Genomic DNA, 27,996 nt, shown 5'->3' on the forward strand with positions numbered 1-27,996 from the left:
GCTTATGGGACATCCAAGTGGAGCAAGTCTCAAGATAACATAGAAATCTGCAAAGATCAGTGGAAAGACCTTAAAAAAAACTTATGGAAGAAAAGGTAGTATGGCAAGTGATTAGAGCATCTGAGTTCGAGTCTCTCCTCCGACACATACTTACTGGCTATATAACCCTATGCTAGTCACATCTCAGTGCCTTTGAGTCTTAAGCACTTCTTTAATGCTATATACACATTGTGCCAATCAAATCACCGGCCAATTCTGGTTTCTATGTAATCGCCGGCGAAGCCTAGGGGTGGAATTAGGGGCAAAGTGAGGAATCAGTCCGAAAGCACCGAGTGGAGAGAGCTAGGCAGGGGTGACGTGGTCAGTGCCAGGATGCAGCCGTTGGGGGGGGGGGGGGGGGGGCGGAGCGGGGAAAAGTGCTGCTGCTGGGGGGACCCAGTGCCTCTCACTCATTACCGCTCCCGGACTGGTGGCCCTAAACTGGGCCCACCTCCACTCCAACCGTCACCATGGACAAACTCAAGTGGCCCAAGGCACTTAAGATAAGACTGCGGGCCGAGGGGCGATTGAAAGTGCACCCCAAGGTGACTGTGGCCGCTCTCAGTTACCTAGTTTCCGGACCCGGCATGTTGAAGATCGTCAGGCTGGTGAGCGTCCTCTGGGAGCCCATAGGATCCAACGGGTCCTGCCCCGCCCCGCTCCGCCCTGGGGCTCCCAGGCTGGTTTGGGACTTGGGGAAAGGTGGGGCGGTACAAGGAAAGAGAAAGGAAAGCGGACCAGACCGGGACTTAGAGACTCGAAGACCCGGAGAAAGGGGGCTTTCTTAATCAATTTTGAAAGTAAGAGCTGTAAGGGATATCATAGATCGTCTCATCCAATCACCTCATTTTGTAAATGGGAGAATCAAGAACCCCCCACCCCCAGAAGGAAGGAACTAGCTTGAGATTCCATAGCTAGTGAACTGGTGGGTGAGTCGACCAAAAATCTGTGATTTTTGAGATGCTTATGAGACATCCAGGGGGAGCTGTCCAGCAGGAAGTTGGAAATCCAGGGCTGATCTCAAGGGAGAGACTAAAGCCAGATATGTACCTTTGAGAGTAATCTGCATAGAATTAATAACTGAACTCAGGCGGCAAACGAGACAATAAAAGTTAGCATTTACATAGCACCTTAAGGTTTGCAAAGTGAGGCACAAAATCTCACAATAACCCTGGGAGGTAGGTGCTATTGCCACCTCAACTTTATAATTGGGAAGGCTACATCACAGAGAGGTTCAATACCTCGGCGACAGTCATAGAGCTATTAAATGTCTGAACTAGGATTTGACCTTGGGAATTTTTGATTCCACGTCTGACTCCCTTACCCACTGGTTGCCTATCAAGCAAAAGAGTATAGGAAGAGATGAAAAATGGGACAAGGACAAAGTATTGTGGAACAGTAGAATGATGAGAGATAAATGTTGATCTAGCCAAGAAGATTGAGAAGAAAGTAGTCAGTCCAGTAGGAAGGGAACCAGGACAGGGCAATGACCTGGAAGTTCATGAAAGAGTGTATCCAGGAGGAGCAAGCAAATGGTTAACAATTTTGAAAAGTGAATTGAAGTCAAGGAGGATGAACACCCAGGAAAGGCTTTCAGATTTAATAATTGAGGTCAGCAGCAGCCTTTAGAAGTGAGGTTTTATACCATGGGAGTCTGGAAGTCAGATTGCTTGGGATTGAAATGTGAATAGGTGGTAGGCAGACAATTCCTTCTAGCAATTTAAAAATGAAGAAAAAATATATATACATATGTACACATATGCATATACACATATACATATATATATATGTATGTATATGTATATACACTAGTGGCTTAAGGAAATGTTTGAGATAAGGCATATTTGTAGGTAGCAAGAAAGGAGCCAGGAGATAGGGAGAGACTGAAGATGAGGAAGGGTACCAAGTCCAACCTCCTCATTTTACAGGTTGTAAGTGGCAGTGTCCAGGTTGAAATCTAGGTACTAGGATTTCAAGTCCAAGGTTCTTTCCCTCCATGCCAAGGCCAAGATCAATAGTCATTGAGAAATGGTCTTTTTTTCTTAATCGACTTTGTGACTTTGCAAATCCACATTGGGTGGGTTATTTTGACCAGTTGATCAGTCACTTGCTGGTTGCTTAACTAAATTAACTGGTCAAAAATCGGTCCATTTCAATTCAATCAAGCCAACAATAAAAGTACCTATTAGATATAAGACCCTGTATTAGGTATAAAATTGGAAAATGATGCAATTGTTACCTTCAAGGAAATTATATTCTTTTCCAGGACACCAGTCTCTCCTAGTTCTTCTCCTATCAGACTACTCTGATCTTCCTCTGGATCTTCCTCCAGAACATGCCCTCCAAACATAGGTGCACCTCAAAGTTTTCTCTTCAGTTCATGTTCTTCTCCCTCTACCTCCCTTGGTGATCTCATCAGCTCCCACAGATTCATTTAACCTCTGTATGTTGATGAGTCTCAGATCTACCTATCCTGCTACAACTTTTCAGCTGAGCTTCCATTCTCACACCTCCAAGCAACTTTCAGATATCTTGAACTAGATGTCCAGTAAACACCTTAAACTATACCTCCAAAACGAATCTCTATCTTTTCCCCTAAACCCTTCCATCCTTCTACCTTACCTGTTACAGTAGAGGGCAACACCATCCTCTCAGACTCTCAAGCTTGAAACCCAGGAATCATCCTCAGCTCATCACTATCTCTCACTCCCTCCCCCATACTCAATCTGGTGCTAAGGCTTGTTGATTTCTCCTTTGCAACATTTCTCCAATATGTCCCCTTCTCTCCTCTGACACTGCTACCACTCTGGTACAGCTTCTCATCACCTCATATCTGGACTGTTGCAATAGCCTCTCGGTGGATCTGGCTACCCTGCTTTTCTTTACTTCCTTGTAGGTTTTCTTTATTTTGCTGCTATGCACTTTTAACTTTATTTTTCCCCTCCCTTCTCCCCAAACTATCATAAAGAAGACTACAATTAAACACAGATTTTAGATTTATATACACATATATATACATTTATAATATATATAATAATATATATAATATGTAATATATATTATATATAATATATATTTATAAATACACATATATATATACATATACACTCATACCCACATATGTAAGACTGTACTATGCATATTTCCACTTGTCATCTCTTTCTCTGAAGGTGAATAGCATCTTCTTTCATAGTTCCAAGTCGAGACATGTTTTTTTCTAAATTAACCAGCTCATCATTTCCTACACCACAACAGTATCCTAACACAATCACATCCCATCTGAGAGAATGCATATGAAATTTTTCCCTAATTTTCTGCATTCTTTCTATTCTTGGCTACATTGGTTTTATTTATACAAGAAATGTTTAATTTAAAATAATCAAAATTATTCATTTTACACTTCAACTCTTACCTCATAATATAGTTAAGGTCTTATACTGTTGAATCTCCTTCCTTTACATCTCTTCCTTTGGTTTCTTTGAAATTCTTGACCTTTTATTCTTACAAATGATTTTTGTTATTATTTTCTTCTAACTCAATAAGATAATTTTTTAGTAATTTAATTGGGATGGCATTGAATAAATAAATTAGGTAAAATTGTCAAAATTATATTGGCTTTACCTACCTATGAAAAATACATATTATCCAGTTATTTAGATCTGATTTTATTTGTATTAAAAAAGTATTTTAATGTTTATGTTTATATAGTTCTTGTGTCTGTTTTGGTAGGTATACTCTCAGATATTTTATACTGTCTAATTATTTAAGTGAAATAAAACAATACTGAATGATGTTGCTGACCCATAGTGTAGTTTCCCCATTTTTCTTTTTTGGTTAAATCTATTTTAGTTTGTGTGAGATAATGATTACTATCCTCTGCTTTTTTTTAACATAATAAATTCTACTCTTGCCCTTTATTTTATCTTTGTATGTATCTCTAATTTTTATTGTATTTTCTGAAAGCAACATATTGCTGAATTCAGAATTTTAATCTGCTATCCATTTCTGTTTTATAGGTAAATTCATCCCATTAATACTCTAAGCTATGATTGCTTGTTTTATACTTTCCCTTTCTTATTTTTCCTCATTATCCTTCTCACCCTATTCACTGTATCCCTCCTTACTCCTTCATTTTACTTCTACCTGCTACTTTGACCTCCTATTTCTTAAATTATCCAACCCTCCAGGAGTCCCTCCGTTATCCTCTCTCTCCTTCCCCCCCCCCAATCTCCTTGCCCTTGTATTTCTTTCTGAATTTAGAAGATTTTAATACCCATATATACCTATGTACCTATACACACACACACACACACACACACACATATATGTTGTTCTCTCTTTAACCCATTCCCAATGAGAGTAAGGTTCTATGAAATTCTTGAGAAAAAAAAGGGAGATGGAAAAAACCAGTTTATTTTAAATTTTGCTATTTTGTGCCCACTTTGAAGGGAGTAGGAGCTCACTGCGCATACTTGAAGGGAACGATATATTTGCAGCCACCATAAACACATGATATATGCACAGTAACCATAAAATCATGTAATCATGACTCTTTGAGCTGGAAAAAGGGCCTCAAAACATAGACTATCAAAAGCTATGACAGAAAGGGACCTTAATGAGCATCTCAGGTCGCATGGTGTAGTAGGAAGAGCTTTGGACCTAGAATCAGGTATATCCAGGTCTGAGTTCAGACCTGTACAAGCTGTGTGACTCTGGAACGTCACTTCCCTTCTTCTCCATCTCCTCTGGGCTAAAGAGCAGCACCTGTCTCATGGCACCACAGGAATCAAATAAGGTCATATAGTCAAGTACTTCTCAAACCTTCAAGTACAACCTAAAAGTCAATTGTTGTTATGTAATCCAACCTTCTCATTTTGCCAGTGGATAAACTAAGGATCCGAGAGGGGAAGAGACTTGCTCAAGGTTTCATCATAAGGTGTTATTATGATTAAACTGACTTTAAATTAAATTAAACACCAGGAGAAAAAAAGTACAAGTATTATGATTCCCATTTTACAGATGAGGACAACACAGAGAAGTGAAGGGAGGACCCAAGTTGGTGAGTTAGGGCCCTTACGTTCAATCCAAGGTCCTTTATTCAGTCCCATATTCCATCTACTTCCCAATGGTTCCCAAGCTACTAACTCTATTTGGGTTTTGATTCAATTCCATATTTTATGTTGGGAGAGTTGGTAACAAAAAAGTTTAAATGCAATCTCTCTCTTCTCTTATAGGTTTTTGTCCTGGGAGCAGCTGTCAGCTTTATCATCGCACCAGCCCATGAATCTTACATAGCCATCCTGCTACTGGAATGCTGCATAATTCTGTCATTCATTATAATATATGTGTTAGGTCTAAACCACTTGTTATTGTGCATAATGTGGCCAGCATTTGTAAGTATCCCTTACCTATAGTTAAAATGTAAGATCTATGATTTAATAATGTAGTTAAAACTAGAAGGAAAGCAGGTAGGGAGGGAAATTGTAACAAGTTTCTCTGATAAAGTTTTTGTTTTTAAGACACATTAAGAACTGAGTCAAACTTACAATAATAAAAGCCATTTCCCCAATGGATTAATGGTAAAGGATATGAACAGACAGTTTTCAGAGGAAGAAATCCAAACTATCGATAGCCATGTGGGGAAAAAAATGCTCTAAGTTACTGATAATTAGGGAAATGCAAATTAGATACATCAAATTGACTAAGACAAGGAAAATGACAAATGCTGGAAGGGCTGTCAGAAAGTAGGTACATTAAAGTACTGTTGGTGGAGCTGTGAACTAGTCCAATTATTCTGGAAAGCAATTTGGAACTATGCTCAAAAATCTGTTGAGTTGTGCACACCACCAATATTTCTACTAAGTCTATGCCCTAAAGAGATAAAAGAAAGCAGGAAAGGACCCATATGTACAAAAATATCTATAATAGCTGTATCAGTGACAGCAAAGAATTGCAAACAGAAGATGCCAACCAGCTGGAGAAGGCTGAATGAGTTACTGTATATGAATGTAATGAAATACTATTGCGCTATTGTTAAGAAATTATAAAGGGGATAGTTTCAGAAAAACTTCGATCTAAAGCAAAGTGAAATGAGCAGAACCAGGACAACAACCTACATAGTAACAAGAATATTGCAAAAATGATCAGCTTTGAAAGACTTAGTAACTCTGATTAACAAAATAACCACCTGCAGTTCCAAAGGGACTCATGATGAAACATGCTGTCCACCTCCAAATAGAGAGTTAATGGTCACAGAGTGTAGCTTGAAGACTATTTTCTTCTCTTTCTTTCTACCTTCCTTCCTTTCTTTCCTCCTTCCTCCCATCCTGTCTTTCTTTCTTTCAATATGGCTAATGTGGGCTTTTGCATGACTATACATACTTGTAGTGAATTTTGTTTATCTTGCCTTCTCAGTGTATGGGGAAAGAAAACGGATAAGGAGAGAATCTGGAACTGAAAATAAAATAAAATATTTTTAGAAGTAAAAATTCTTTTTAAAGGAGGTCATAGGAAAAGCTTCCTGTAGCAGGTGGGATCTTAACTGATATTTGAAGGAAACCAGAGAAGTCAAAAGGTGAAGATGAGGAGGAAGAGCATTCCAGGCATGAGGGATAGCCAGAGAAAATACCCAGAGTCAGGAGATGGGGTGTCTGGAGCCAGAAACAGAAAGGAGACCAGTGTCACTGATCATAGAGTAGGTAGAGGGGTGTAAGCTATAAGACAACTGGAAAGGTATGACAGGATCCAGCTATGAAAAGCTTTGAAAGCCAAAAAGATGTAAAATTTTATTCTGGAGGTAATAGGGATTCACTGAAGTTGACTGAATGGCAGTAAGGGAGTTTGTGGTGGGTGACATGGTCAGACCTGAGAAGACTGGGAAGATCACTGTGGTAACTGAGTGGTGGAGAGATGGATTGGAGTGTGAAGAGTCTTGAGGCAGACCAAGCAGCAGTGCAATAGTCCAGGAGTGAGGGGAGGGAACAAGTGTTTATTTAGTGTCTACTCAGTTCCAGACACTGTACTAAGTGATTTATAAATATTATCTCATTGGATCCTCACACTTCTGTGAGGTAGGTGTTATTATTGTCCTAATTTACAGATGAGGAAACTGAGGCAGATAGAGGTTAAATAACTTACACAGTGCCACACAGCTAGTAAGTATACAGGGTTGGATTTGAAAACAGTTCATCCTAACTCTAGCCCCAGAACTTTATCCACTGTACCACCTAGGTACCTGATACTAGGGATAATGGGTTTTGTGAGTGAAGAATGCTCAAGATGGTATGAAGGTAGCCTTAAGAAGCCTTATCATCTGGTGGAATATTGGAGAGTGAGAGGAAAGAATCAATGTGACTGATTAGAGAAAATGGCAAATTATGGGCAGCCACCCAGCTGAACTCTCCCAATATTCCCTTCCAAACAAGATAATTTAAGATAGTTCCTCAAATCAAATTTTGGAGTAGCAAAGCCAACAAAAGGTTAGGGTGAGACATTTTTCTGGCCTAAGAAAACATGAGAGGTCAATAGAAGTCTTGCAGCATCAAGGTGGAGGCCTGTCTATAGCCAACACACTCTCCAGCAGCAAAAGCAGGTGTCACCACCTCTACAGCAGCAGCAGCTTCAAGAACTGTCAGCCCAGAGATGGTAAAGAGGTCAGAAAGAGATTACAGTATACCCTTTGCTGGCCCTGGGTACAGCTGATGCTTATTGACAACTCTATTTCCTATATGCAATTCTGAGTCATAGTTCCAGGAAAGAGAGGAGCACTGGTAGTCATTCACTAGGGAGCAGAGGCCCTATTCACTGTACCAAAGCAAAGAGCAGTGCTAGACCTTGCAGCTATAGGGGACCAGGGGCCTGTCATGGGTAAAGACCAGAGTACAGACCAGGAGAGCAGTGACCATACCCCTTCCAGGATCACACCACCTTGAAAGCTTCAAAAACTTGCAGACCCCCCAGGACTACTCGAAAACAGAAGTACAAAAATTCCTGAAGTTTGGGATAGTGCCCCCCTATCCCACAATAAGCAGATCCCAACTTTAACAAAAAGTTCAAAGTCAAAAGTAGACTGGAAAAATGAACAAATGACAAAAAAAAAATTTGCCCATAAAAAGCCACCATAGTGACAAGGATGACCAAGACACTCAGAAGAAGACAATAATGTGAAAACAGTTACAAAGCCTCAAAAGAATAATGCTAATTGGACCCAAACCCAAAAAGAATTGCTGGAACAGCTAAAGAGATAAGAGTGGTAGAGTAAAAATTGGAAAAATAAATGAGAATGATGCAAGAAAATAATGAAAGGAGAATTAACAGCTCAGTAAAAGAGGCATACAAAAAATACTGAAGGAAATAACACCTTTAAATGGAAAAAGAGACTCACTGAAGAAAATAATTCCTTAAAAATTAGAAATGGAAAGTGGAAGCTAATGACTCCATGAGAAAACTAGAAACAATAAAACAAAATCAAAAGAATGCTCATCAGAAAAAATAACTGACCTGGAAAATAAATCAAGAAAAGATCATCTAAAAATTATTGAACTACCTTAAAGTCATGATCAAAAAAAGAGTCTAGATATCATATTTTAAGAAATTATCCAGGAAAACTGCCATGGTATCCTAGAACAAGAGGGTTATATAGACATTGAAAGAATTCACTAATCATATCCTCAAAGAGAGTCCAAAATAAAATCTCCTAGGAATATTATAGCCAAATTCCAGAACTCCCAGGTCAAAGAGAAAATATTGCAAGCAGTCAGATAGAAGCAATTCAATTATCATGGAATCGTAGGATCACACAAGATTTAGTGGCTTCCAAGTTATCTGAGTGGAAGGATTGGAATATGATTTCCTGGAAGGCAAAGGAGCTAGAATTGCAACCAAGAATAACCTATCCAGCAAAACGGAGGGTAATCCTTCAAGGGGAAAAAAATGGACATCTAATTGGAGCACTTTCAAGCATATCTGATAAAAAGACCAGAGCTAAACAGAAGACTCAAGAGAAGCATAAAAAGGTAAACATGGAAGAGTAATCATAATGGATTCAATAAAGGTAACTATTGGCATTTCTGTGTGAGAAGATGATACATGTAACTCCCAAGAACTTTATCATAATTAGGGCAGTTAAAAGGGGGTAATATAGAGAGCAGAGGTGGGAATCCATTATGTTGGAATGATCTCCAAAAAAGTAAAGGGGTAAGAAAGAGGGATGCTCTAAGAGAAGGGAAAAGGGAGAGGTAGAATGGGGAAATTTTCTCAGCAAAAAAGGAAGAGCTTCTACAATAAAGAGGGAAATGAGGGTGGGCAATACTTGAACATCATTCTCATCAGAATTGATTCAAAAAGAGAAATATATGTGTATATACATGTATATATATATATATATATATATATATATATATATATATATATATACATACTCAGTTGGGCAGAGAAATGTAATTTATCCAATAAGGAAATAGAATGGCAAGGGAGTAAAGGAAAGGGGAAAAGGTATGAGAAAAGGGAGGACAGATTAAGGGAGACGGGTTAGAATAAAACAGATTTTTGAGGAGGGACAAGATAAAAAAAAGAGAAGAAATACAAGAAAATGTGGTGGAGGGAAATAGTAATCGAAACCATGAATGTAAATGAGATGAACTCATCCACAAAACAGAAACAGGTAGCAGAAACAGAATTAGAATGTAGAATCCAACAATATGTTGTTTACAAGACACACGTTTGAAATAGACACTTGCAGAGTTAAAATTAAAGGACTGGAGCAGAATCTAATATACTTCAGCTGAAGTAAAAAAGACAGGGGTAGTAATCACTATCTCAGACAAAGAGAAAGCAAAAAATAGACCATAATTAAAAGAGAAAAGGAAAACCACATTTTGATAAAAAGGTACCACAGACAATGAATATAAAAATTTTTTACAGCAGGTTTCTCAGATAAATGTTTCATTTCTCAAATATGTAGGGAACTGAGTCAAATTTATAAAAAACAGCCATTCCCCATTTGATAAATGGTCAAAGAATATAAACAGAATTTTCAGAAGAAGAAATCAGAGCTATCTATGGTCATATAAAAATGCTCTAAATTATTATCGATTATAGAAATGCAAATTAAAATAACTTTGAGGTACCATTCCACTCCTATCAGAAATAATAAATGCTGGAAGGAATAAGGGGAAAATAGATGCACTAATGAACTGCTGGTGGAGTAGTGACCTGGCCCAACCATTCTGGAGAATAATTTGTGCATACCCCTTGACCCAGAAATACCACAAATGGGTCTGTATCCCAAAGAGATAAAAAGAAAAGGAAAAAGACTTATATATTCAAAAATATTTACAACAGTTCTTTTTGCCATGGCAAATAAATGGAAACTGATGGGATGCTCATCAATTGGGGAATGGATGGATAAGTTGTGGCATATCATTGCAATGGAGTATTATTGTGCTATAAGAAATGATGAGGGGGTGTGGCTTCAGAAAAACATGGCAAGACCTCTGTGAACTATGCAAAGTGAAATGAGAAGAATTAGGAGATCATTGTGCATTTTAACAGCAATGTTGTAATGATGATCAATTATGAAAGACTTGGCTATTCTGATCAATATAATGTCCCTGGTTGTCCTTTGTTCTCAAAGAGGACCAAAATGACATCACTGTGCTAGAGTCAAGTTTCAATGTGTCCATTTGTGACTGATCAGACTAATATGAGCTCGGAATGCTCTACCACAGGTCTAGCACAAATAGTCTGTGTGAACATTTGGGATTGATACTCTAATGCCAGGCCTAGAGGCCTGTATTGGGCTACCCGAGTCTTTCTTACCTGTCCCAGGTCTTCAGTTGGCCAAACCGGATAAACATATGAGAGAAAGGACGTTCCAGAGTCGAACAGGGGTTGAGCTTTATTTCAGGGTCCAGGTTACAAGTGCAGGGGGGTCTTCCTTAGGAGGAAGAGGGGGAGATTTCCTAAGGAGGCTAAGCTTAAGGGATTGGAAGTAGAAGTACAAGCGGGGAGAGAGGGGGAAGGGAGAGAGGAAAGAAAAGAGCGGAGCCTACTGTCCTCTTTGGCTCCTCACGTGCTAAGAGAGCTTTCAGGCTTCCTCAATCCTACTTAACCTTCAGCCACACAGTTTGCATCTCAATACCGTGCTGTTAGGTAACTAGGTGTGCTCCAATCCGGGACAATCTCGAGGGCAGGGAGACTCCACCCATCACGTATCTCCCGGGGAGAGGCGGAAATACCCGAGCAGCCGAGCTAGCTCAGTCTGACCTTCTCGAACCCCCGCTGTTCATGGAGGGCCTCGTAAGACTCTAAGATTTAGAAGTCCCACTTTTACCCGCCCGAGACCGTCCACACGGAATTGAGCTTCCAATCCCAACACTCTAAATTTGTATATCCTGCATTTCCTTTGAGCTGTTTCAATTTTGCTTTGCTCATACAGCATAACACCTTCTCTGATGTGGATATGCCATGCTGAGCCACCCTGTGCCAGTTTTTCCCATATCACACAATTCCAAAGTTCTTAAGCAAGACCTTGGGAGTGTCCTTGTATTGCTTTTTCTGACCACCAGGTGAATGCTTGCCCTGTATGGGTTCTCCATAATACAGTCTTTTTGACAAGCGTATGTTTTGCATTCAAACAACATGGTCAGCCCATCAGAGTCATGCTCTCTGAAGCATAGTTTGAATGCTTGTCAGTTTAGTTCAAGCAAGGACTTCAGTATTTGGTAACTTATCCTGCCAGGGGATCCTCAGAATCTTCCTAAGACAGTCCAAATGGAAGTGATTCAGTTTCCTGGCATGATGCTGGTAGACTGTCCAGGTTTCACAGGCATACATACAACAATGAGGTCAGCACAACAGCTCTGTACACCTTCAGTTTGATAGTCAGTCTAATACCTCTTCTCTCCCATACTTTTCTTTGGAGCCTCCCAAACACTGAGCTAGCTCTGGCAATGCATGCATCAACCTCATTGTCTATGTGCACATCCCTGGGAAGTACAATACCTAGGTAAGTGAACTTATCCACTGCATTCAAAACTTCTCCATTTGTTGTAACAGATGGTTCCATGTATGAATGGTGTGGTGGTGGCTGATGGAGCACCTGTGTTTTCTTGGTGTTAATTACTAAGCCAAAATTAGCACAGGCAGCAAAGAATTGATCCATACTTTGTTGCATCTTAGCTTCAGAGGTTGCATTGAGTGCACAATCATCTGTAAACAGAAAATCATGCACCAACACTCCCTCCACTTTGATGTTGGCTTGTGGCCTTTTCAAGTTGAAGAATTTATCATCAATGCAGTAGCTGACCTTGATGCTGTGTTCATTCTCATTGAAAGCATTTGACAATATGGCTGAAAGCATCGTGCTAACAAGCATGGGAGCAAGCACACAGCCCTGCTTCACCCCATTGGTGACTGGGAAGCATGGCCCAAGACAATTCCAAAAGATTCATGATGAAGAAATACTATCCACCTCTAGAGAAAGAACTGATGAACAATGAGTACAAACTGAAGTATGACTAATATGAAAATGTTTTGAATGATTTCACATGTATAATTGATATCACATCACTCACCTTTCCAGTGAGTGGGGGAGGCAGTGAGAAGGAGGGAGAGAATTTGGCATTCAAAATTTAAAAAAGAAAAATGTTAATAAATAACAAATTGTAGGAAAAACTATTAAGATGACTCTCAGGTGGTGAATCTGGGTGCCTGAAAGGATGGTAGTATCAAGTAATAGATCAGTACCTATCACTTATAATACTGTTATCTTCTCTGCATTACAGGATATTTTGAACTGTTTACTCACTGCGGGTTTCCTTATAATTATTGGCATCCTGGTTCTCTGGGAAGAGGGAACAGATGAGTACATCATAAGTGGAGCTGTAAGTAGAGCTCTTCTGACTTGTTTTCTCCATATTACATCAGAATTCAAATCATTTTGGAAAAGAAAGATAATACTAGTTTTTGTATCATTTGTAAAATTCTTTGCTGATTTTTTTGAATCAGCTAAGTTCTGATAGCTGCAAGGTATATTGGATGGAGAAGTTACCTCAATCAATCATGTAACAGGTATTTATCCTTATGGGCTGGGGATGCAGATACAAAGAAAGAAATAATGTCTGCTCACAAGGAGCTTGGGTTCTAATGGGAGTGACAAGTACAATAAATAAGTAAATAGTACAAATACATATGAAGTTGTTAAAAATAACGTGGTATGGGAGCAGGGGGTATAGGGTGTGTTCAAGAAAGACTGGTACCTCTGGTGTGAGGGTTACTGAGTCCTTTCAGGAATGTTTTCCACCTTTGGTGTCCATTTGACTCAACGTAACTCTCACCTGTGAAGCTGTAGCATAGGGTTGTCTTCTCACAAGCAACAGTGGAATTGGGCAGCCCCCTAGGTATCTGAGCAGTCTTTTTTAAGGACTGCATTGCTAACCTCCTGGTGTGAAGAAGGGGCTAGAAAAAAATAAGCTAAAATTGTCTTGCTTCACCCAACCCTGACCTGCTTACCTCAAAACAGATGTGGATTCCACCCTGTGGTCAAAACACCAAAAAATTTTGCAGAAATAATTCCACTCATATCAGAATATGGAACGTGCACATGCTTACAGGTGTTATTTCCTTCAGTATTTTGGGGGTCTCCTTTAGCAAGCTGCTGACTTGTTTTTCAGAATTTTCCTTTTAGCAAAATAGAATTAAAATAAATTTTTAATTTTATAGTATATAGTTTGTTTGTACATATGTTGCCATCTCCCCCATTATATTGTGAGCTCTTTGAGGGTAGTGATTATCTTTTGCCTTTTGTTATTTTAAATTCTAATTTATTTATTTATTTTTCATTTTCAACATTCATTTCCACAAGATTTTGAGTTCCAAATTTTCTCCTCATCTCTCCTCTCCACCCACCCCAAGACAGCATGCATTCTGATTACCTCATCCCCCAGTCTGCCCTCCCTTCTAGCACACCCCTCCCTTTTCTTATCCTCACACCCTCGATTTTCTAGGAGGACAATACCCTATAAATGGCCTGTATATCTTATTTCCCAGTTGCATGTAAAAACAATTTTTAACATTTGTTTTTAAAACTTTGAGTTCCAATTTCTCTTCCTTTCTCTCTCCCCACTCATCCCCACTGAGAAGACAAGCAATTAGATATATGTTATACATGTGTAGTTATGAAAAAGACTTCCATAAAAGTCATGTTGTGGAAGACTAACTATATTTCCCTCCATCCTATTCTGCCCTCCATTTATTCTATTCTCTCTTTTAATCCTATCCCTCCTCAAAAGTATTTACTTCTAATTATGCCCTCCTCCCATTTGCCCTCCCTTCTATCATCCTCCTCCCTTCTCCTCTTCTCCCTTACTTTCCTGTAATGTAAGAGGGTTTCATAGCAAATTGAGCACACATGTTATTCCCTCCTTAAGTCAAATGTGATGAGAGTAAGGTTCACTTTTTCCCTCTCACCTCCCTTCTCTTCCCTTCCATTGAAAAAGCTTTTTCTTGTCTCTTTTATGTGAGAGATACTTTGCCCCATTCTATTTTTCCCTTTTCCCTCCCAATATATTCCTCTCTTATCCCTTAATTTTATTTGTTTTAGATGTCATCCTTTCCTATTCAACTCACCCTGTGCCCTCTGTCTATATGTATATAATTCCTTCAACTACTCTAGTACTGAAAAACATCTCAAGAGTTATAAATATTATCTTTCCATGTAGGAAGGTAAACAGTTCAACTTTAGTAAGTCCCTTATGATTTCTCTTTCCTGTTTACCTTTTCATGCTTCTCTTGATTCTTGTGTTTGAAAATCAAATTTTCTATTTAGCTCTGGTCTTTTCATCAAGAATGCTTGAAAGTTCTCTATTTCATTGAATGACTACTTTTTTCCCTGAAGTATTATACTCAGTTTTGCTGGGTAGGTGATTCTTGGTTTTAATCCTAGTTCCTTTAACTTCTGGAATAACATATTCCAAGCCCTGATATCCCTTAATGTAGAAGCTGCTAGATCTTGTGTTATCAATACTCAATTTGTTTCTTTCTGGCTGCTTGCAATATTTTCTCCTTGACCTGGGAGTTCTGGAATTTGGTTACAATAGTCCTAGGAGTTTTCCTTTTGGGATCTCTTTAAGGAGGTGATCAGTAGATTCTTTCGATATTTATTTTACCCTCTGGTTCTAGAATATCAGGGCAGTTTTTCTTGATAATTTCTTTTTTATATATAAATTAATTTATTTAACTTTTCAACATTCATTTCCACAAAATTTTGGGTTCCAAATTTTCTCCCCATTTCTCCCCTCCCCCAACCCCAAAACACTGAGCATTCTAATTGTCCCTATCACCAATCTGCCCTCCCTTCTAATATCCCTTCTTTCCCTTATCTCCATCTTCTCTTTTGTCCTGTAGGGCAAGATAACTTTCCATACCCCATTACCTGTATTTCTTTATTTCCTAGTTGCAAGAACAATACTCAACAGTTGTTCCTAAAACTTTGAGTTCCAACTTCTCTTCATCCCTCCCTCCCCATCCATTCCCTTTGGGAAGGCAAGCAATTCAATATAGGCCATATCTGTGGAGTTTTGCAAATGACTTCCATAATAGTCGTGTTGTGTAAGACTAACTATATTTCCCTCCATCCTATCCTGCCCCTCATTGCTTCTATTCTTTCTTTTAATCCTGTCCTTCCCCAAGAGTGTTGACTTCTAATTGCTCCCTCCTCCCACTGCCCTCCCTTCCATCATCCCTTCCACCCTGCTTATCCCCTTCTTCCCCACTTTCCTGTATTGTAAGAAAGGTTTTCATACCAAAATGAGTGTGCATTTTATTCCTTCCTTTAGTCGAATGTGATGAGAGTAAGCTTCATGTTTTTTCTCTCACCTCCCCACTTTTTCCCTCCACTGAAAAGTCATTTACTTGCCTCTTTTATGAGAGATAATTTGTCCCATTCCATTTCTCCCTTTCTCCTCCCAATATATTTCTCTCTCACCACTTAATTTCATTTTTTTTAAGATATGATCCCATCCAATTCAATTCACCCTGTTCACTCTGTCTGTGTGTGTGAGTATGTGTGTGTGTGTGTGTGTGTGTGTGTGTGTGTGTGTGTATAATCCCACCAACTACCCAGATACTGGAAAAAGTTTCAAGAGTTACAAATATTGTCTTTCCATGTAGGAATGTAAATAGTTCAACTTTAGTAAGTCCTTTATGATTTCTATTTGCTGTTTACCCTTTCATGCTTCTCTTGATTCTTGTGTTTGAAGGTCAAATTTTCTTTTCAGCTCTGGTCTTTTCATCAACAATGCTTGAAAGTCCTCTATTTCATTGAAAGACCAATTTTTCCCCTGAAATATTATACTCAGTTTTGCTGGGTAGGTGATTCTTGGTTTTAGTCCTAGTTCCTTTGACTTCTGGAATATCCTATTCCACACCCTTCGATCCCTTAATGTAGAACCTGCTAGATCTTGTGTTATCCTGCTTGTATTTCCACAATACTTGAATTGTTTCTTTCTAGCTGCCTGCAATATTTTCTCCTTGACCTGGAAACTCTGGAATTTGGCCAGAATGTTCCTAGGATTTTCTCTTTTTGGATCTCTGTCAGGAGGTGATCAGTGGATTCTTTCAATATTTATTTTGCCCTCTGGTTCTAGAATCTCAGGGCAGTTTTCCTTGATAATTTCATGAAAGATGATGTCTAGGCTCTTTTTTTGATCATGGCTTTCAGGTAGTCCCATAATTTTTAAATTGTCTCTCCTGGATCTGTTTTCCAGGTCAGTTGTTTTTCCAATGAGATATTTCACATTATCTTCCATTTTTTCATTCTTTTGGCTTTGTTTTGTGATTTCTTGGTTTCTTATAAAGTCATTAGCTTCCATCTGTTCCATCCTAATTTTTAAAGAACTATTTTCTTCATTGAGCTTTTGAACCTCTTTTTCCATTTGGCTAATTCTGCTTTTTAAAGCATTCGTCTCATTGGCTTTTTGGATCTCTTTTATCATTTGGGTTAGTCTATTTTTTACAGTGTTATTTTCTTCAGCATTTTTGAGGTCTCTTTTAGCAAGTAGTTGATTTGTTTTTCATAATTTTCTTGCATCACTCTCATTTCTCTTCCCAATATTTAGTCTACTTCTCTTACTTGATTTTCAAAATTGCACCCTCACAGCAAATGTTGGCATTTAACAGACTATACCATTGTAAAGAGAAGAGACAAACAGGATGTGTGATGAAGGCAATATATGGTACAGAGTACTGGATTGATCATAGACTTATCCTCTCCAAGCTAAGTATTTGCATTCAACAAAAGCAGTAGCCCCCAGGCAAGACAACTACCAGAAGACTTAATGTCAACAGATTAGAGCACTTCTCTGAGCAGGAAAGTTTTTTGCTAACTTGAAGGGAAAGTGGAACCATCACATGGTTGCCAACAGTGGAGCAGAAAAGGAGTAGAAAACTTTCAAAGATTTGGTATACAGCACTGCATTTACTCATCTGGGCCAGAATACTTGCAAACATCAAGTCTGGTTTGATGAAAAGATGGAGAAATTCAGAAGCTACTAAACAAAAAACAAGAACTCCACAGGATTTATCAGCAGGATAGTTCATCTGTCTCAGTTCCTCATCTATAAAATGGACTGGAGAAGGAAATGGCAAACCACCCCAATATCTTTGCCAAGAAAACCCCAAATGAGATCATGAAGAATTAGACACACTGAACAACAATGCTCAGATTTGCTCTACAGGCAAATTACTTTGGCAGCAGCATGTGGGATGAACTAGAGTGGTGAGAGACTTGAGGCAGAAAGATCACTCAGGAGGCTGTTGCAATAATCTAGTCCAGTGGAGATAAGGGCCTGAACCTAGACAGTGGCTGTATGAGTGGAGAATAGGGATCAAATGCAAGAGAAATCATGAATGGCAACATTTGGTAGGTGATTGAATATGTACAGTGGAGAATGAGAGGCTGAAGACAATGCCAAAGTTATGAACCTAGGAGGTGGAAAGATGGTGATACTGAGTTCAAATCTGACCTCAAAACGCTTACTAGCTGTTTGACCCTTCACCTCTTTCTGTCAGTTTCTCCAACTATAAAATGCAGATAATAACAGCACCCATCTTCAAAGATTGTTGTGAGAATGAATGTGCTTAGCACAGTGCCTGGCACTTGATAAATAGGTACTTAATAAATGCTTATTCTCTTCCCCCTTCAGGAGAAATAGGAAAATGTGGTTTTGAGGGAAAGATGACAAATTCAGTTTTAGACATGTTGAATTTGAGATGCCACTAGGATATCTAGTCTGAAATGTCTTAGAGCTCAAGGGAGAGGCTGGGCTGAATATTGGTATATTTCTATACAAAGAAATATAATTGTGTGTGTATGTTTAAATATGAGTCATCTGCATAGAGATGACAGTTAACCCATGAGGGCTGATGAGGAAGTTTACTAATGCAATGTAGTGCGAAGAAGAACCCAGACATGACTTGGCAGGACATCCACTCCTTATGGATCATAAGCCAGCAAAGGACACCAAGAAGCAGTCAGGTAGGAGAACCAGAAAAAAGGAGCTTCACAAAACTCAGAAAGGAGAGGGCATCCCAAAGGACAGTATGGTCAAGAGGGTCAAATGCAATGAATTGGCTAAGAATAAGAACTGAGAAAAGACCATTGGATTTGGAAATTAAGAAATCATTGGTAACTTTGGAGACAACAATTTTAATTGAGTGATGAGGGTAAGCTATATTGCAAAGCGTTGAGATACGAGTGAATGATTAAGAAGTGGAGGCAGTGAATATAGAAGACCTTTTCAAGGTGTTTGGCTAAGAAAGAGGAGAGAGTTTTAGGGAGATAGCTTCAAGTCAATCAAATAGTTTTTTTATTTAACATTTCATTTTTCCCTAATTACCTGCAAAAACAAATTTTATCATTTGGTTTTTTTGAAACTTGAGTTCCAAATTCTCTCCTTCCCTCCTTTGCCTCCCTCCCTTCACTGAGAAGGCAAAAGAATTTGATATGGGTTATGCATGTGCAATCACACAAAACATATTTCCATACAACTAGTATTTATTAAGAGCCTACCAGTAGGCTCTGTGCTAAACATTGGAGACACCAAGAAAGCATAAAATAATCCCTGTTCTCAAAGACAAGAGTGGGGAAATAACATGCAAATAGCTAAGTACAGACAGGATATATACAAGGTAAGTTAGAGACAATATTGAAGGGAAGGTACTAAGATTCAGGAGGGCTAGGAAAGGCTTTAACTGAGACTTAAAGGAAGTCAGGGAAGCTAGGATGGGAGAAAAGGAGGGAGAGAGTCCCAGGCATGAGAGACAACCAGTGAAAGCACTTGGAGCTGGGAGAAGTGACTTGTTGGAGGACAGTGTCACTGGATCACAGAATATGTGGCAAGAGTGTTTAGGTATATGAGGAATGGAAAAATAGAAAGGGGTCTGGTCATGGAAAGTCAAACAGGATTTTATATTTGATCATGGAGGTCTGGACCTCTCAATGTCATATCACTTCCAAACCTAAATATGACCATCTTGGGATGTTCCTCAGTTGCCCAAGATGGGGCGGGGGGTGGGGTGGGAACCAAACACAAAAGATGCAATTCAAATACAAAGAGCTTATTGTAAAGAGGGATGACATGGTAAGACCTGTGCTTAAGGAAGATCAGGTTAACAGCTAAATGGAAGATGGACTGAATTGGTTAGAAACTTGAAGCAGGGAGACCAACCAGCAGACTATTACAATGGTCTAGGTATGAGTGGATGAGGGAATGCAGCAGGGTGGTAACAGTGTGAGAAAAGACAAGGGGCAAGATACCAGAGATATTACAAAGGTATAAATTACAGGAATTCACAATTCATTGAATATGTAAGGTAAGAGAGAGGAAAAAGGATAAGACCTCGGTTTCAAGCCTAGATAACTGAGAGGATGATGATACTCTCCACAGTAATAAGAAAGTTAAGATGGCTATGAAACATGAAAATGGAAACATGAAAAAAAAACCCACTGAAAATGTCTAATGAGCTGTTGGAGATAGAAGACTGGAGATCAGGTTAAAGATTAGGACTGGACAAATCTAAAAATCACATGCATAGAGATGAGAGTGGAATCCATGGGAACTGATGAGATCACCAAGTGAAATAGTGCTGAGGCTGCAGGTTCTCCACCCCTAGTATAAAAGGATAAGAGAAGAGGACCCAGGACAAAGCACTTTGGAATGGCCACAATTAGTGGATGTGACCTGGATGAAGATCTAGTAAAGGAGAATGAGGAATGGTTAAACAGGTAGGAGGAGAACCAGGAGAAAGCAGTGTCAGAAAAACCTAGAAGTAGAGAGTGCCAAAGAGAAGATGGTGATCAATAGTACCACACCCTTCCAATAGAGGCAGCTAGGTGGTGCAGTAGATAGAGCACCAGTACAGGAGTCAGGAGGACCTGAGTTCAAATCTCACCTCAGACACTTGAAACTCACTAGCTGTGTGACCTTGGGCAAGTCACTTAACCTCAATTGCCTCATCCTGGGTCATCTCCAGTCATCCTGATGAATATCTGGTCACTGAATTCAGATGGCTTTGGAGGAGAAGTGAGGCTGGTGACCGGCACAGCCCTCCCTCACTCAAAACAAAGTCAGATGCAAGTCATGTCATTATTTCTCTAATGGCAAGGTATTCTTTGGCAACGAAGAACGAACACACACACACACACACACACACACACACACACACACACCCTTCCAAGAGGTCAAAATAAATAAAAATTGAGGAAAAACATAATTAGATTAGAGATCTAGATTTTAAGAGATGATTAGTAACATTGGAGAAAACAATTTCAGCTGAATAATCAAGTTGGTTGCAGACTGTAGAGAGTTAAAGAAAGTTGAGAGGAAACAAAATGGAAGTAACTACTGTAGGCAGTCTGAAGGAGTTTAGACAAAACAGGAAGGATATAGGATGATAACTAATAGGGAAGAATGGATCAAGTGAAGGTTTTTTGAGGATGGGGGAAATATGCATGTGTTTGTAGGCAACAGGAAAGCAACCAATAGATGAGGAGAGATTAAAGACAAGAGAGTGGAGATGATAGAAAGTGCAATCTCCTAGAGGAGACAATAGAATAGGATCACTTTTGCTCAGAGAGGAGTTTACCTTGGAAAAGAGAAAGGCCACCTCATTATTCAAGATGGGGATGAATGAGGAGATAGTGTGGAAGGTACCTGAGTAATGTAAGATGAGAATAGGACATTGGGCCTCAATTTTTTCAGTTAAATCTCTAATCTAGAGACACTTGGCCTCTTACTTTGGAATCAAGGCAAAGTCCTCAGCTGAGAGGGTTGGGAACCATGGGAGATTTGAGAGGAATGAATAGGTTTGTAAAAAGTCACTGTAGTGAGTGAGTTAGGGCTTCAATTAGGAAGATATAAAAGGATTGCCTTGCCACAGTAATGGTCCATTTTCTTCTATATTTTTATTCTTTTGGCACTGCTTTAATATTTCTTGTTTGTTCACAGAGTCCTTGGCTTGTACTTGGTTCATCCTGATTTTCAGGAAGTTTGTTGCTTGGGCAAAGTTCTGTACTCCTTGTGCCAAGCTGTTGATTGGCTTTGCAAGTCTTTCTCCCATAGTTCTCATTTCTTTTCCAATTTTTTTCTCCTCAAGCATTCTCATTTCATTTACAAAAACATTTCTTAACTCTTTTATAAACTCTTACTTCTTCTTTTCCAGGAATTCTAGATGAAATTTTGCCCAAGCTCTGTTTTTCTCTGAGGTTTATCTTGTAGATATTTTGGAGTCATTCTCTTCTTTTGGGCCTCTGGCCAAAAGTATCTCTGCCACACACACACACACGCACGCACACACACACACACACACACACACACACACTATACATATCATTGTAGTGTGGTTTTTATTTTTGCAAGCTACTTCTTGACTTCAGACTTGATGTTAGGGTGAGGCTTTGCCTCACTTTTGGGGGGAAAGTCTGGACTAGTCCTGCTGCTGCTTTCATGAGGTACTGAGTGTTCGGTTATTCTAGAATCTCACAGACAGTCTGGGTACCCTTAAGTTTTCAATGCTCTCAGAGTGATCTGATCTAGGACAAAGTCTAATTGCTTCCCTTCTGGTCTTGAATCTGCAAGTTCCTGGTCTGACTTTGGGTCTGAGGGAGAATAGAAATCCTCTAACAGCCAGCTGGAAATCTCTGTTGGTCCTGAGTGGCAGAATTGAAGGCTCCCCTTTGACCTAGGATTCCTGTCCTCTGTAGTCTGATGCTGGAAATGAGTCCTTGATCTATGCCTGGGGTCTGAGCTACACCACTGCCAGCTTAGAAACTTTTTTCTTTGTTGTGCAGCATGCCTCATGTGATTCAATAGCTGTCCTCTGACATGTGGCATGGTGTGTCATTGTGTGATATCTCCAACTTATCTGATCCTACCCTTTTCCAATGGAGACCTTAATTCCTGCCTGTAAGGTCTGGAATTCCCCTGGTTGGGGAACCATGTACCTCCATGTACTTATAACTGTGAGGTGTTCTTTTGATACAAAGTAAGAGGCCAAGTATCTCTAGATTGATTATAGGTAGTAAATTAATCAATCATTATGAGTACTTAGAAAACTGTGCAATCTTCTGTCAGAGGTGGTAGCCAGACAGTTTAGTGGATCCCCACGAAGAACCCTAAAAATCCCCATCATAATTATAGAAAACAAATGCAGGAGGAGCTAGAGAGTGCATCACTACTGATTGGTGGACATTTTTAGTTTTCTGCTTAGTTGGGAGTTAATCCAATGTTATGCCCAAACATAAGTTTGTGTACTGAGCATGTCCCAATCACAGAGAGGTCACGATATTCTTGTTTTGATTTTCTTAGGTAATAGTATTCTAAGTTATGACCTGGTATCAAAGTTATGATTTAGTGTCTAGTCCCAGCTCCTCCCATATTGGTTACTGCCTTCAGTAACCTGAAGTAGGTGTGGTCTCTTCCATCTTCTCACAAAAATGTAAGCAAGGACTGCCTAAAGTGACCACAAAGCCCAAAGAGACTTGAAGAAATCAAAGTGACTCTGGAGCACAAAAAGGAATGAAGACCTACTTCTGTCCCAGTCTCACCAACTGTACATGGCCCCCTCATGCATGTGCAGGATATTCACCTCCACCACTGAGGAGAGAACCCCATGCCAATGGGCTTTGGGATTGAAGTTACACTTGGTACACGGCCCCATGGCCTCCCTATCCCTAACACCACCCCTTCTCATTCTGCCACAGATCTGTGACCCAGAATTGGGTAATGGGTGACAAAGCTGCCAGTTTACACCTGTGTCCCCATCGCAGGTGTAATGGCTCCAGTTTGGCTCCTCTTGCCCTGGTGCACATCTATCCTTAGGTGCTGGACTGTTTGCAGGTATTGTGCTCCTAGTCTGACCCAGTTCCCAGTGTCCAAAGACCTCCCTGTCTGTGTTCCTATTGTAGACTGGATAAATGACTTGCAGTATCTTTTTCTGGGTTTCCCCCTTAGGATTCAGTCTGGTGCCTTTTCTAGATAGGGAGGAGTTTGGGAGCCTGGAGCAGTTTTGTGGATATACTGCTTCCTGTCATTCTTCTGCTTCCCTCAGGGAGGCCCCATTTTAAGGGATGATACAATTTTTAAAAGGATGGGAGAGACCTGGGGGTGTCTGAACTTAGTAGTAGTAGTACTGAAGCAAATCAGTAGCTAAGGAGAAATGATAGTTTAGAGAATAAGAAGATTGCAGTGAGGAAGCAATCTGCTGGAGAACACAGAAAGGGATGGGATCAAGTACAGGTGTAGGTATGTTGCCACAAGAATAGACTGAATCTGTTTTCCAAAAACCAGCCTAGCTAAGTATGGAAAGTTTTATCTGTAGAAGGTTGGCCACTTGGTAGATTAATCAGAAGTGGGCTGACATGATAGGCCGGAGAAAGGAACAGAGGGTGCTAAGAATCACACCATTTTTGGACCATTAATAAACTTTCATTTGTCTGCTGGTACTCTAAATGTGAGAGCCTTGTCCAATGACCATGAATAGACATTCCACTGGAGGAGTTCAATCATGCCTTATTTTGACTTACTATAAATGAAACTAGTAAAAAGGAGGAAGTTGCAGTTAACTGGAAGAAAAAAGGAAGGAAGGAAGGAAGGAAGGAAGGAAGGAAGGAAGGAAGGAAGGAAGGAAGGAAGGAAGGAAGGAAGGAAGGAAGGAAGGAAGGAAGAAAGGAAGGGAGGAAGGAAGGAAGGAAGGAAAGAAGGAAGGAAGGAAGGAAAGAAGGAAGGAAGGAATGATTGAAGCATTAACTGTTTACATAAAGCACTGTGCTAAGCATTGGGGGATATAGAAAGAAGAGAAAAATAGTCCAGGTTGTCAAAGAAATAGCATGTAATCATCCCATAAAGGTCAGAAGAACAGTGGAAGTTAAAGACTGTTAGGGGGACCAAGGCAGCAACTTATCAGTAGGATAACATTAAACAGTCTTGCTGCATGCTGGGAGGATTGAATCCAAGACATAGCAGAAAACTTCCCAAGACCTGTCAAAATGAACAACTTACACACACTTAATTGGCAATCCATATAATCAATCCTAAAGATAGCCAGAAAGGACATAGAAAGCAATGCAAAAGATTGCCAAGTCACCTTCTCTGATTTTTGTTTACAATCAGCTTGAATAAATGGGTGTATTTTACTGAATAAATGGCTGTGTATGATAGTCTTTGTGGAACTAGAATTTAGTGGGAAGGAAGCCATGCTTTTGGATTTATTGCTTAGAGCTTTTTATCTCCTGTTCAAGGGATATGATCGGAAGAGTGGTTTGGACTTAGAAAGTATTTTTCCTAGACTACCAATATTTAGAGAAGTGTCTAGATATAACTCTAGCCAGAGGAAAGCAGATTGGCCAGCCTCTTGGGACCAACCTCTTGCTCCCCCCTCACAGGAATGATGTCTCACTTGGATAAGGGGGAGTGAAGAAAACTCTAGTGATATGTATTCTTGCCTCTCTGGGAGCCACATTTAAGAGAAACCAATATTGATACACATAACCTACATGGGCACATATATATATGCTACACAAAGAAAGCAAAAAAAAAAAAAACAAAAACAACCATAGCTCCTGCCCTTAAGGAATTTATAGTCTAATGAGAAAGAGAACATGGAAACAAGTGTGTACATACACAGTGTAAATGGAAGGTAATCTCAGAAGGAAGGCTCTGGCAGTGGGGAAGACAATGAAAGGCCTCATTCAATCAACCAGCATTTAATAAATGCCTGTTGAATGCCAGGCACTATACTAAGGGCTGGGGATACCAGTACAAAGAATGAGCTTACATTCCTACATAAGGTAAGATTTGAGCTGAATTTTGAAGCAAACCAGCAGAAATGAGGTAGCAGCAGGAAGAGGGATTATCTGGTACAGGGGGAAGTTGTGTTGGGACAAATGGAAATTAGCCAGGCCCCATGCCACTTTCTTTGAGGGAACATTTGCAGCCCCAAATATATATATGTGTATGTGTATACACACATACATATAATCATGTGTGTAAACCTCTGTACAATATAAACCAGTACATCCAGAATAAGGGAAAGAAATAAATGAAAAACACCGCATTACACTCCCCTGATAAAAAATCTGACATCCAGGTATACAGGGAATTAACAAAATGCAAAAACTATTCTTCAGTGGTCAAAGAATACAGACAAACAGTTCTTGAAAGAAGTATCTATTATCAGCTACCCCTTGAAAAATTGTTCACACTCTCTAATAATAAGAAAAAAGCAAGTTGAAGTGATTCTGAGATTCCACCTGCCACCCATCAAATTGGCAAAAATAATCCCAGTTCTATCACTTATTAGCTATGACTTTGGAAAAGTCATTTAACCTCTTTTTCTTTTAATCTCAATTTTCTTATCTGTAAAATGATGAAGCTAGTTTAGATGGCCTCTAAAGTCTCTTCTACCTCTAAGTCTACTAGGAGCCTAATATGACATAATTCAGTGCTTATGCATCTGTGGCTGAACAGTCATACCACTGCTGATATGAATTAGATCATCCTTTTTGAAAAGTGATGTGGAATTATAGAATAAGATAGAATAGATAGATATAGATAGAATAAGAGTTACAAAAATACATAGACATTTGACCTAGTGATCCCAGTTCTCCCATACCTCAAGGGGGTTATTGCCTAGAAAAACAGACCTATTTACATAAAAATATTTTTAACGACACTATTTGTTATAATTCCAAACTGGAAACAAACTAGTTGTCATTGGGAATGACCCAATGATAATAGCATGTGCATATGTATTATGTGTATGCACATATGTGTATGGATTATGTGTATCTATATATATGCACATATTCATACAATACAACACATACTATTATCATGGAGCAATTCCCAATGACAATCAATTTGTTTCCAGTTTGGGATTATTACAAATACATAATATCTATGTATATACATGTATACGTATGTATACACCTATGCACTCATCTGTGTATATGTGTGTTGTATACAAATACATGCACAATACATACACACATTTGTGAGAGGTAGCATAGTGGACTTAAAGTCAGAAAGATGTGAGTTCAAAGTCTACCGCTGGCACTTAATTAGCTGTGCAACCATGGGCAAGCAATTTTTCTGCATTTCATTTTCTTCATATAGAAAAAGATGAGACTCAAATATGACAAGACTAACATGAAATAATGTCAAGTGAAGAAAGCAGAATCAAAACAAAAATATACATACTGACTGCAACAATATAGCAGTAACAAATATAGGTTCTACAACTGTCCAGAAAGTTCAGAAAGAGCATGAAATAAATTCAAAGTAGGCACTCTTTTTTAAAGTCAATATGCAAATCCTTGGGGATGGAGTTAATTGGTAACTAATCTCTAAGAAAAATGTACAATCATTTGCATTATTGGGGTTCTTTTGTTTATTTAATCACTCATTCTCATTATTCCATCTTATTTTCTGATGTTCTGATTTGCATATGTAAATGTCACCACTTGTCAGCCAATTCCAATATATGTCCTACCATTATACGATTTCTTCCAATGATCAGTCGCATATCACTTCTTTCAAAATGACTCTTTTCCTCCCTAGTTTAATACCTTTAATTGACTGATTAAAAAGGGGTGTTGTCACTTGATATAAGTGTCAGGGTATAAAATATCTTTAGATTTACTTTAAGTGGGGATGGCGAGAGGTTATTGAGTCAATTAACCCTTACCCTTACAACAACAAAATGAATAATTAATATAAATAAAAATGAAGAGGTTAAAATAGAAGATTCTAAGGTCTCTACCAATTCCCAAATTCTTAAATCTATGAAATGCCAAATCCAGTGACCTTCCCTCCTTCCTACATTAAAGTCTCCACCTCAGAAGTGTAGCTTCCATCAAGCGCTGATATTCCACAGAATCCCCAATGTCATGTGGGCCTCTTAGGAATGGCTACAGCAGAACTTTTTTTTTCTTTTCCAGGCCTGTTGTTTTATCTCTGCGGGTCTGTGTTTCCTTGAGGTGCCTTGCCAAGGAGGCAGAATATGGTATAAAAAATGGAAGATGGAATTGAAAGAACAGCTATTAGTATTAAGAGAAAAGAAAAAAGAAGCTATGGAGAAGGAAGCAGCAGCAGAAGAAGTGTCGAAGGTGATAGCGTTGGCAATGGCATCAGTAATGCCGCCTCCACCATTAGCAACGCAACCTGCACCATCGCCTGCATCATCAGCCACGCAACCTGCACCAACAGCCACGCAGCCTGCACCAGCGGCTGCATCATCAGCCACGCAACCTGCACCAGCAAAGTGAACAGGGCAGCCCTTCCAGGGTTGTCAGTTTTCAGAACTATGGTTCAAAACGCTTAATAATCATTGCTTGCAAAACATACGAACACTTCTGTCCTCCTTTCTTTCTTTTGAGAAAGATTTCCCCTTAAATTTTAG

General features: G+C 39.3%; 1 protein-coding gene across 1 annotated transcript; it reads left to right on the plus strand.

Annotated features, from left to right (window-relative positions):
* The first annotated feature begins 414 nt into the window (after positions 1-414).
* Positions 415-27,940, plus strand: LOC140521193 (chemokine-like factor). The gene is made up of 4 exons (XM_072635926.1): positions 415-647; positions 5,274-5,432; positions 12,825-12,923; positions 27,536-27,940. Exons 1-4 carry the CDS (start codon positions 510-512, stop codon positions 27,860-27,862), a joined length of 723 nt encoding a protein of 240 aa, XP_072492027.1. The 5' UTR covers positions 415-509; the 3' UTR covers positions 27,863-27,940.
* Positions 27,941-27,996: the final 56 nt, after the last annotated feature.

Source organism: Notamacropus eugenii, chromosome 1 (genome assembly GCF_028372415.1).
Source record: "Notamacropus eugenii isolate mMacEug1 chromosome 1, mMacEug1.pri_v2, whole genome shotgun sequence".
Classification (NCBI taxonomy): domain Eukaryota; kingdom Metazoa; phylum Chordata; class Mammalia; order Diprotodontia; family Macropodidae; genus Notamacropus; species Notamacropus eugenii.

Bases quoted from the DNA above. Each gene is read 5' to 3' on its own strand.
- LOC140521193 (XM_072635926.1), top strand. From the start codon at position 510: ATGGACAAACTCAAGTGGCCCAAGGCACTTAAGATAAGACTGCGGGCC. The intron at 648-5,273 runs GTGAGCGTCCTC...CTTCTCTTATAG, and splicing joins TGTTGAAGATCGTCAGGCTG to GTTTTTGTCCTGGGAGCAGC. The intron at 12,924-27,535 runs GTAAGTAGAGCT...TTTCTTTTCCAG, and splicing joins AGTACATCATAAGTGGAGCT to GCCTGTTGTTTTATCTCTGC.